The sequence below is a fragment of the Panulirus ornatus genome, chromosome 48, assembly GCF_036320965.1.
Source record: "Panulirus ornatus isolate Po-2019 chromosome 48, ASM3632096v1, whole genome shotgun sequence".
NCBI classification, from domain to species: Eukaryota; Metazoa; Arthropoda; class Malacostraca; order Decapoda; family Palinuridae; genus Panulirus; species Panulirus ornatus.
The window spans coordinates 4,662,832-4,674,988 of record NC_092271.1 but is presented as its reverse complement, the minus strand read 5'-3'; the positions used below and the strand labels follow the sequence as shown (position 1 = coordinate 4,674,988).

Sequence of the window (12,157 nt, the reverse complement as noted above, 5' to 3'; positions counted from 1 at the left end):
CATCTCTCTTGCTTACATACGTATACTTATGTATATCTCTGAACGCCCCATGTTTTTTTTTTTTTTTTTTTTTTTTTGCTTTGTTGCTGTCTCCCGCGTTTGCAAGGTAGCACAAGGAAACAGACGAAAGAAATGGCCCAACCCACCCCCATACACATGTATATACATACGTCCACACACGCAAATATACAATACCTATACAGCTTTCCATGGTTTACCCCAGACGCTTCAAGTGCCCTGATTCAATCCACTGACAGCACGTCAACCCCGGTATACCACATCGATCCAATTCACTCTATTCCTTGCCCTCCTTTCACCCTCCTGCATGTTCAGGCCTCGATCACACAAAATCTTTTTCACTCCATCTTTCCCCCTCCAATTTGGTCTCCCACTTCTCGTTCCCTCCACCTCTGACACATATATCCTCTTGGTCAATCTTTCCTCACTCATTCTCTCCATGTGCCCAAACCATTTCAAAACACCCTCTTCTGCTCTCTCAAACCACCTCACACCACACATTGTCCTCAAACATCTCATTTCCAGCACATCCATCCTCCTGCGCACAACTCTATCCATAGCCCATGCCTCGCAACCATACAACATTGTTAGAACCACTATTCCTTCAAACATACCCATTTTTGCTTTCTGAGATAATGTTCTCGACTTCCACACATTCTTCAAGGCTCCCAGGATTTTCGCCCCCTCCCCCACCCTATGATCCATTTCCGCTTCCATGGATCCATCCGCTGCCAGATCCACTCCCAGATATCTAAAACACTTTACTTCCTCCAGTTTTTCTCCATTCAAACTTACCTCCCAATTGACTTGACCCTCAACCCTACTGTACCTAATTACCTTGCTCTTATTCATATTTACTCTTAACTTTCTTCTTTCACACACTTTACCAAACTCAGTAACCAGCTTCTGCAGTTTCTCACATGAATCAGCCACAAGTGCTGTATCATCAGCGAACAACAACTGACTCACTTCCCAAGCTCTCTTATCCCCACCAGACTTCATACTTGCCCCTCTTTCCAAAACTCTTGCATTTACTTCCCTAACAACCCCAACCATAAACAAATTAAACAACCATGGCGACATCACACACCCCTGCCGCAAACCTACATTCACTGAGAACCAATCACTTTCCTCTCTTCCTACACGTACACATGCCTTACATCCTCGATAAAAACTTTTCACTGCTTCTAACAACTTGCCTCCCACACCATATATTCTTAATACCTTCCACAGAGCATCTCTATCAACTCTATCATATGCCTTCTCCAGATCCATAAATGCTACATACAAATCCATTTGCTTTTCTAAGTATTTCTCACATACATTCTTCAAAGCAAACACCTGATCCACACATCCTCTACCACTTCTGAAACCACACTGCTCTTCCCCAATCTGATGCTCTGTACATGCCTTCACCCTCTCAATTAATACCCTCCCATATAATTTACCAGGAATACTCAACAAACTTATACCTCTGTAATTTGAGCACTCACTCTTATCCCCTTTGCCTTTGTACAAAGGCACTATGCACGCATTCCGCCAATCTTCAGGCACCTCACCATGAGTCATACATACATTAAATAACCTTACCAACCAGTCAATAATACAGTCACCCCCTTTTTTAATAAATTCCACTGCAATACCATCCAAACCTGCTGCCTTGCCGGCTTTCATCTTCCGCAAAGCTTTTACTACCTCTTCTCTGTTTACCAAATCATTTTCCCTAACCCTCTCACTTTGCACACCACTTCGACCAAAACACCCTATATCTGCCACTCTATCATCAAACACATTCAACAAACCTTCAAAATACTCACTCCATCTCCTTCTCACATTACCACTACTTGTTATCACCTCCCCATTTGCGCCCTTCACTGAAGTTCCTATTTGCTCCCTTGTCTTACGCACTTTATTTACCTCCTTGCAGAACATCTTTTTATTCTCCCTAAAATTTAATGATACTCTCTCACCCCAACTCTCATTTGCCCTCTTTTTCACCTCTTGCACCTTTCTCTTGACCTCTTGTCTCTTTCTTTTATACATCTCCGACTCAATTGCATTTTTTCCCTGTAAAAATCGTCCAAATGCCTCTCTCTTCTCTTTCACTAATAATCTTACTTCTTCATCCCACCACTCACTAACCTTTCTAATCAACCCACCTCCCACTCTTCTCATGCCACAAGCATCTTTTGCGTAATCCATCACTGATTCCCTAAATACATCCCATTCCTCCCCCACTCCCCTTACTTCCATTGTTCTCACCTTTTTCCATTCTGTACTCAGTCTCTCCTGGTACTTCCTCACACAAGTCTCCTTCCCAAGCTCACTTACTCTCACCACCCTCTTCACCCAAACATTCACTCTTCTTTTCTGAAAACCCATACAAATCTTCACCTTAGCCTCCACAAGATAATGATCAGACATCCCTCCAGTTGCACCTCTCAGCACATTAACATCCAAAAGTCTCTCTTTCGCGCGCCTGTCAATTAACACGTAATCCAATAACGCTCTCTGGCCATCTCTCCTACTTACATACGTATGCTTATGTATATCTCGCTTTTTAAGCCAGGTATTCCCAATCACCAGTCCTTTTTCATTACATAAATCTACAAGCTCTTCACCATTTTCATTTACAACACTGAACACCCCATGTACACCATTATTCCCGCAACTGCGACATTACTCACCTTTGCATTCAAATTACCCATCACTATAACTCGGTCTCGTGCATCAAAACTACCAACACACTCACTCAGCTACTCCCAAAACACTTGCCTCTCATGATCTTTCTTCACTTGCCCAGGTGCATATGCACCAATAATCACCCATCTCTCTCCATCAACTTTCAGTTTTACCCATATCAATCTAGAGTTTACTTTCTTACACTTTATCACATACTCCCATCACTCCTGTTTCAGGAGTAGTACAACTCCTTCTCTTGCTCTTGTCCTCTCACTAACCCCTGGCTTTACTCCCAAGACGTTCCCAAACCACTCTTCCCCTTTACCCTTGAGCTTCGTTTCACTCAGAGCCAAAACATCCAGGTTCTTTTCCTCAAACATACTTCCTATCTCTCCTTTTTCCTCATCTTCGTTACATCCACAAACATTTAGACACCCCAATCTGAACCTTTGAGGAGGATGAGCACTCCCCGTGTGACTCCTTCTTCTGTTTCCCCTTTTAGAAAGTTAAAATACAAAGAGGGGAGAGTTTCCAGCCCCCCACTCCCGTCCCCTTTTGTCGCCTTCTACGACACATGAGGAATGCGCGGGAAGTATTCTCTCTCCCCTGGAGGAAGTGAAGTGTTTTAGATATCTGGGAGTGGATCTGGCAGCAGATGGAACCATGGAAGCGGAAGTGGATCATAGGGTGGCGGAGGGGGCGAAAATTCTGGTGGCCTTGAAGAATGTGTGGAAGTCGAGAACATTATCTCGGAAAGCAAAAATGGGTATGTTTGAAGGAATAGTGGTTCCAACAATGTTGTATGGTTGCGAGGCGTGGGCTATGGATAGAGTTGTGCGCAGGAGGATGGATGTGCTGGAAATGAGATGTTTGAGGACAATGTGTGGTGTGAGGTGGTTTGATCGAGTGAGTAACGTAAGGGTAAGAGAGATGTGTGGAAATAAAAAGAGCGTGGTTGAGAGAGCAGAAGAGGGTGTTTTGAAGTGGTTTGGGCACATGGAGAGAATGAGTGAGGAAAGATTGACCAAGAGGATATATGTGTCGGAGGTGGAGGGAACGAGGAGAAGAGGGAGACCAAATTGGAGGTGGAAAGATGGAGTGAAAAAGATTTTGTGTGATCGGGGCCTGAACATGCAGGAGGGTGAAAGGAGGGCAAGGAATAGAGTGAATTGGAGCGATGTGGTATACCGGGGTTGACGTGCTGTCAGTGGATTGAATCAAGGCATGTGAAGCGTCTGGGGTAAACCATGGAAAGCTGTGTAGGTATGTATATTTGCGTGTGTGGACATATGTATATACATGTGTATGGGTGGGGTTGGGCCATTTCTTTCGTCTGTTTCCTTGCGCTACCTCGCAAACGCGGGAGACAGCGACAAAGTATAATAAATAAAAAAATAAATATATATATATGTATTGTTGACTGGTTGGTAAGGTTATTTAATGTATGTATGACTCATGGTGAGGTGCCTGAGGATTGGCGGAATGCTTGCATAGTGCCATTGTACAAAGGCAAAGGGGATAAGAGTGAGTGCTCAAATTACAGAGGTATAAGTTTGTTGAGTATTCCTGGTAAATTATATGGGAGGGTATTGATTGAGAGGGTGAAGGCATGTACAGAGCATCAGATTGGGGAAGAGCAGTGTGGTTTCAGAAGTGGTAGAGGATGTGTGGATCAGGTGTTTGCTTTGAAGAATGTATGTGAGAAATACTTAGAAAAGCAAATGGATTTGTATGTAGCATTTATGGATCTGGAGAAGGCATATGATAGAGTTGATAGAGATGCTCTGTGGAAGGTATTAAGAATATATGGTGTGGGAGGCAAGTTGTTAGAAGCAGTGAAAAGTTTTTATCGAGGATGTAAGGCATGTGTACGTGTAGGAAGAGAGGAAAGTGATTGGTTCTCAGTGAATGTAGGTTTGCGGCAGGGGTGTGTGATGTCTCCATGGTTGTTTAATTTGTTTATGGATGGGGTTGTTAGGGAGGTAAATGCAAGAGTTTTGGAAAGAGGGGCAAGTATGAAGTCTGTTGGGGATGAGAGAGCTTGGGAAGTGAGTCAGTTGTTGTTCGCTGATGATACAGCGCTGGTGGCGGATTCATGTGAGAAACTGCAGAAGCTGGTGACTGAGTTTGGTAAAGTGTGTGGAAGAAGAAAGTTAAGAGTAAATGTCAATAAGAGCAAGGTTATTAGGTACAGTAGGGTTGAGGGTCAAGTCAATTGGGAGGTGAGTTTGAATGGTGAGAGGCTGGAGGAAGTGAAGTGTTTTAGATATCTGGGAGTGGATCTGTCAGCGGATGGAACCATGGAAGCGGAAGTGGATCATAGGGTGGGGGAGGGGGCGAAAATTTTGGGAGCCTTGAAAAATGTGTGGAAGTCGAGAACATTATCCCGGAAAGCAAAAATGGGTATGTTTGAAGGAATAGTAGTTCCAACAATGTTGTATGGTTGCGAGGCGTGGGCTATGGATAGAGTTGTGCGCAGGAGGATGGATGTGCTGGAAATGAGATGTTTGAGGACAATGTGTGGTGTGAGGTGGTTTGATCGAGTAAGTAACGTAAGGGTAAGGGAGATGTGTGGAAATAAAAAGAGCATGGTTGAGAGAGCAGAAGAGGGTGTTTTGAAATGGTTTGGGCACATGGAGAGAATGAGTGAGGAAAGATTGACCAAGAGGATATATGTGTCGGAGGTGAAGGGAACGAGGAGAAGAGGGAGACCAAATTGGAGGTGGAAAGATGGAGTGAAAAGGATTTTGTGTGATCGGGGCCTGAACATGCAGGAGGGTGAAAGGAGGGCAAGGAATAGAGTGAATTGGAGCGATGTGGTATACAGGGGTTGACGTGCTGTCAGTGGATTGAATCAAGGCATGTGAAGCGTCTGGGGTAAACCATGGAAAGCTGTGTAGGTATGTATATTTGCGTGTGTGGACGTGTGTATGTACATGTGTATGGGGGGGGTTGGGCCATTTCTTTCGTCTGTTTCCTTGCGCTACCTCGCAAACGCGGGAGACAGCGACAAAGTATAAAAAAAAAAAAAAAAAAAAAAAAATATATATATATATATATATATATATATATATATATATATATAGATAGATATGTATATGTATATGTATTTTAACTTTATAAAAGGGGAAACAGAAGAAGGGGTCACTCGGGAGTGCTCATCCTCCTCGAAGGCTTAGATTAGGGTGTCTAAATGTGTGTGGATGTAACCAAGATGAGAAAAAGGAGAGATAGGTGGTGTGTTTGAGGAAAGGAACCTGGATGTTTTGGCTCTGAGTGAAACGAAGCTCAAGTGTAAAGGGGAAGAGTGGTTTGGGAATGTCTTGGGAGTAAAGTCAGGAGTTAGTGAGAAGACAAGATCAAGTGAAGCACTACTCCTGAAACAGGAGTGGTGGGAGTATGTGATAGAGTGTAAAAATGTAAACTCTAGATTGATATGGGTAAAACTGAAAGTTGATGGAGAGAGATGGGTGATTATTGGTGCATATGCACCTGGGCATGAGAAGAAAGATCACGAGAGGCAAGTGTTTTGGGAGCAGCTGAATGAGTGTGTTAGTGGTTTTGATGCACAAGACCGGGTTATAGTGATGGGTGATTTGAATGCAAAGGTGAGTAATGTGGCAGTTGAGGGAATAATTGGTATACATGGGGTGTTCAGGGTTGTAAATGGTAATGGTGAAGAGCTTGTAGATTTATGTGCTGAAAAAGGACTGGTGATTGGGAATACCTGGTTTAAAAAGAGAGGTATACATAAGTATACTTATGTAAGTAGGAGAGATGGCCAGAGAGCGTTATTGGATTACGTGTTAATTGATAGGCGCATGAAAGAGAGACTTTTGGATGTCAATGTGCTGAGAGGTGCAACTGGAGGGATGTCTGATCATTATCTTGTGGAGACGAATGTGAAGATTTGTAGTGGTTTTCAGAAAAGAAGAGAGAATGTTGGGGTGAAGAGAGTGGTGAAAGTAAGTGAACTTGGGAAGGAGACTTGTGTGAGGAAGTACCAGGAGAGACTGAGTACTGAATGGAAAAAGGTGAGAACAAAGGAGATAAGGGGAGTGGGGAAGGAATGGGATGTATTTAGGGAAGCAGTGATGGCTTGCGCAAAAGATGCTTGTGGCATGAGAAGCGTGGGAGGTGGGCAGATTAGAAAGGGTAGTGAGTGGTGGGATGAAGAAGTAAGATTATTAGTGAAAGAGAAGAGAGAGGCATTTGGATAATTTTTGCAGGGAAATAATGCAAATGAGTGGGAGATGTATAAAAGAAAGAGGCAGGAGGTCAAGAGAAAGGTGCAAGAGGTGAAAAAGAAGGCAAATGAGAGTTGGGGTGAGAGAGTATCATTAAATTTTAGGGAGAATAAAAAGATGTTTTGGAAGGAGGTAAATAAAGTGCGTAAGACAAGGGAACAAATGGGAACTTCAGTGAAGGGGGTTAATGTGGAGGTGGTAACAGGTAGTTGTGATGTGAGAAGATGGAGTTAGTGTTTTGAAGGTTTGTTGAATGTGTTTGATGATAGAGTGGCAGATATAGGGTGTTTTGGTCGAGGTGGTGTGCAATGTGAGAGGGTTAGGGAAAATGATTAGGTAAACAGAGAAGAGGTTGTATAAGCTTTGCGGAAGATGATGAAAGCTGGCAAGGCAGCGGGTTTGGATGGTATTGCAGTGGAATTTATTAAAAAAGGTGGTGACTATATTGTTGACTGGTTGGTTAGGTTATTTGATGTATGTATGACTCATGGTGAGGTGCCTGAGGATTGGCGGAATGCTTGCATAGTGCCATTGTACAAAGGCAAAGGGGATAAGAGTGAGTGCTCCAATTACAGAGGTATAAGTTTGTTGAGTATTCCTGTGAAATTATATGGAAGGGTATTGATTGAGAGGGTGAAGGCATGTACAGAGCATCAGATTGGGGAAGAGCAGTGTAATTTCAGAAGTGGTAGAGGATGTTTGGATCAGGTGTTTGCTTTGAAGAATGTATGTGAGAAATACTTAGAAAAGCAAATGGATTTGTATGTAGCATTTATGGATCTGGAGAAGGCATATGATAGAGTTGATAGAGATGTTCTGTAGAATGTATTAAGAATATATGGTGTGGGAGGCAAGTTGTTAGAAGCAGTGAAAAGTTTTTATCGAGGATGTAAGGCATGTACGTGTAGGAAGAGAGGAAAGTGATTGGTTCTCAGTGAATGTAAGTTTGCAGCAGGGGTGTGTGATGTTTCTATGGTTGTTTAATTTGTTTATGGATGGGGTTGTTAGGGAGGTGAATGCAAGAGTTTTGGAAAGAGGGGAAAGTATGCAGTGTTTTCTGCATGCGAGATCTTGAGAAATGAGTCTGTTGTTGTTCACTGATTATACAGCGCTGGTGGCTGATTCATGTGAGAAACTGCAGAAGCTGGTGACTGAATTTGGTAAAGTGAGTGAAAGAAGAAAGTTAAGAGTAAATGTGAATAAGAGCAAGGTTATTAAGTACAGTAGTGTTGATGGTCAAGTCAATTGGGAGTTAAGATTGAATAGAGAAAAAGTGGAAGAAGTGAAGTGTTTTAGAAATGTGGGAGTGGATTTGGCAGCGGATGGAACCATGGAAGCGGAAGTGAATCATAGGATGGGGGAGGGGGCGAAAATTCTGGGAACCTTGAAGAATGTGGGAAAGTCAAGAACATTATCTTGGAAAGCAAAATTGGGTATGTTTGAAGAAATAGTGGTTCCAACAATGTTGTATTCTTGTGAGGCGTGGGCTATGGATAGAATTCTGCAGAGGAGGGTGGATGTGCCGGAAATGAGATGTTTGAGGACAATATATGGTGTGAGGTGGTTTGATCGAGTAAGTAATAATAGGGTAAGAGAGATATGTGGTAATAAAAAGAGTGTGGTTGAGAGAGTAGAAGAGGGTGTTTTGAAATGGTTTGGTGACATGGAGAGAATGAGTGAGAAAAGATTGATCAAGAGGATTTATGTGTCAGAGGTGGAGGGAATGAAGAGAAGTTGGAGACCAAGTTGGAGGTGGAAAGATGGAGTGAAAAAGATTTTGTGTGATTGGGGCCTGAACATGCAGGAGGGTGAAAGACGTGCAAGTAATAGAGTGAATTGGAACCATATGTTATACAGGGCTCAACGTGCTGTCAATGGATTCAACCAGGGCATGTGAAGTGTCTAGGATAAACCATGGAAAGTTCTGTGGGGCCTGGATGTGGAAAGGGAGCTGTGGTTTTGGTGCATTATTACATTATAGTTAGAGACTGAGTAAGAACGAATGTGGCCTTTGTTGTCTTTTCATAGCGCTAACTCGCACACATGAGGGGGAAGGGGGTTGTTATTTCATGTGTGTCAGGGTGGTGATGGTAATGAATAAAGGCAGACTATGAATTATGTACATATGTATATATATACATGTCTGTGTGTGTATATATATATATGTATACGTTGAGATGTATAGGTATGTACATTTGCGTGTGTGGACGTGTATGTATATACATGTGTATGTGGGTGGGTTGAGTCATTCTTTCGTCTGTTTCTTTGCGCTTCCTTGCTAACACAGGAGACAGCGACAAAGCAAAATAAATAAAAATAAATGAATTAATGTATTATTTATTGTATTATACTGAGTGTGAACGAATGTGGGTTTTGTTGTCTTTTCATAGCACTACCTCACATGCGCACGCGGGAGGGGGGTGCTGTTTGATGTGTGGCCGGATGGCAACATGATTGGATGAAGGCAGCAAGTATGAATATGTTCATGTGCATATATGTATTTGTCTGTGTATGTATATGTATGTATACTTTGAAATGTATAGGTATGTATATGTGCGTGTGTGGGTGTTTATATATGTGTATGTGGGTGGGATGGGCCATTCTTTCGTCTGTTTCCTTGCACTACCTTGCTAATGCAGGAGACAGTGACTAAGTATGATGAAAAAGAAAATAATATTTGAAATCATTTTTTTTCCTTGAAGGGGATAGAAAAAGTTTTATTACTTAACCATGTAAATGATACTGGTTGTCTTGGTCTAATTTGATTATAATGATTTTACTTAAGACATCTGGTTTAATGAATTCACTGATTTAGAAACCAAAAGGAATATCATGTTCAACTGAAGTGTTTTACTGTTTAGGGGTTTTGAATTTTTGAGAAAGGTTGGAAATATAGCTTGTCGAAATGATATAAAAGAGTGATGAGGTGTTACTCATAACTTAAGAATCCTTTTCTCTTTTCAGGTGATACCTATGCCTACACATGAAGAAGTGACACAACATGTTGCTTTACCAAGCATTACTTTTCCATCAGATCATATTCCACTGATTGCGGATCTTCAGTTTGTCATGACTGGAGTTTCAGATTAATGTAGATTTATGATATGGGCTTTTATTTATGGATGATTAATGTGAATTTGAAATTAATGTGATTTTACCTAAAAAGTGATACACTGAATTACTTTAACAGTAAGGATTTGTTGGGAAAAAATATTTTATTGGTACGGGCACACCACCGAATTTCCAGCAACTGTTGGTTCGGCACATCCTTTAGTCCGGACAAAATTACGCGAGGGAACTTGAAGTTACTGTGGCCACCAGACTACTTTACTGGGCGGCCACAGATGGCATTGTGTGTAGGGCGCACTTATTTACATTCTTTGCTCTGCACTTGGTGGTGATACTGCAATTCTGTGAGATTCTTAGCTTATCTTTCTTAAATTTAACCTTAGCTATGGCATGTAAGACATATGAGAGTGTCATTCGTGATGTTAAACATAAACACATGTCCATATCGATCCAAGATAAAGTAGAACTATTGAAAAAATGGACCGAGGTGTTTTGATGCGTATGCTGTGTGACATATACAGTATTGGTTCACCAACTGTTTATGATATAAAGAAGCAAAGGTAGAAAATATTGAAATTCTATGCAGACAGTGATTCCAAGAAGCAAAAGACGATTAGAAAAATTATGACAGATGGTAAGAGTACTGAGCACGATTGAGTGATGATGGAATGGTTTCGACTGCGTCATAGCGATGGAATGGATTTGTCAGGTAGCATGATAATGGACCAGGCTAAGTTGTTCTATTAAGAACTTAAATTTCAACATGAGTGTGACTATAATGAAGGATGGCTCCAAAGGTTCAGGAAGCGTCATGGAATTTCCATGAAAAAAGTTTGCGGAGAAAAGCGGTCTGCAAACCACGAAGGAGCTGCTAAGTATGTGGACGAATCTGCAAAACTCGTAGCTGTTGAGCATCTTAGTCCTGAGCAGGTGTATAATGCAGATGAAACTGCATTATTCTAATGATGCGCACTTTGGGAAACACTAGCAACAGAAGACGAAGGCCCATAGGATTCAACCAATATAAGGACAGATGTATCATCTCAGGGTGCTCAAACACAGCAGGCACCCACAGATATAAACCACTGGTGATAGGAAAAAGTAAATGTCCCAGGGCCTTGAAAGATGTTAAAGTTTACCCAGTAACATAACATACAAATAAAAATGGCTGGATTACATCCTAGCCTCTCTTAAAGAAATGAATAAATTTGCACTTAATTTTTGTTTAATCTTGTTTAAATGATACCTGTACTCTTGTTTCAATAATGTACTATTGTGCAAGTACCTATATTTCATTTCTTTATTTAATTTACATGTAACGTTTGTTTAATTTAAATTTCTAGAAGTCCAGGTATACTTTAGACACATGGGAGTTGTATGATGAGTGGGTTAGGGGTGTGTTGATGAATTATTACTACGTGACCACGGTTGGTCTGACAAAATGGTTGATCCAGCAAGGCTTTGGAACAAAGAGTGCTGGAAAATCAGTGGCATACCTGTATTTGTTATGTTTACATAACCTCAGAATGCATTTTTTGAGGCTTTCAATTTCAAGGTAACATCTTCCTTGTCTTGGAATGAGATCTGTTTCCATCTTCACGAAGGTGTGCTTTATTTTTGTTTACTGGTGAAACAGCTCTGTTGAAACTGACTTCTTGTTTATGATGTCAGCACTTGAAGATGGAGTCTGATGACACCTTTATGTACACAAGAAATTCTCATGTACTGCAGTAGTTGTGTTTTTGGAAAATGCTTCATGTTGTGAAATCACATCTTCTAAAGTATTAAGTCAATGAGAAATAAAGTGTTAGGTATTTTGGGTCCCAGACACTGGCAATGATTTTTGGAATTGTGGGCTATGATACTGGTACCATATGCTGTATATTTATGTAGTGTGATTATTGATATAGTTTGAATTACAAATTTGTACTGTGTATACTTGCCCTTACAGACCTAAACTGGCCATCATTTTCCTGTCAGACTTTGAACAAAGATGGTTAGCAGTGTGTCCAAGGCTATTTATCCCTCATATCAATTCAGGTGTGTGAGTGATTTTATAATGCACTTACAATGATCAATCTAAAAAAATTCTGGACTGTATAAATACTCAGCATCATTATGTCAAAATTACATGGGATACA

The 12,157-nt window shown here is 41.3% G+C and overlaps 1 protein-coding gene across 1 annotated transcript in view; it reads left to right on the top strand.

Moving 5' to 3' along the window:
- The window catches only part of LOC139764052 (2',5'-phosphodiesterase 12), a 213,006-nt gene extending 201,064 nt beyond the window's left edge, over positions 1-11,942 (top strand). Inside the window, exon 9 of the mRNA XM_071690508.1 lies at positions 9,912-11,942. Coding sequence (XP_071546609.1) covers positions 9,912-10,037 — 126 coding nt within the window. The 3' untranslated portion in view covers positions 10,038-11,942. The remainder of the gene's footprint in view (positions 1-9,911) is intronic.
- The last annotated feature ends 215 nt before the right edge of the window (positions 11,943-12,157 follow it).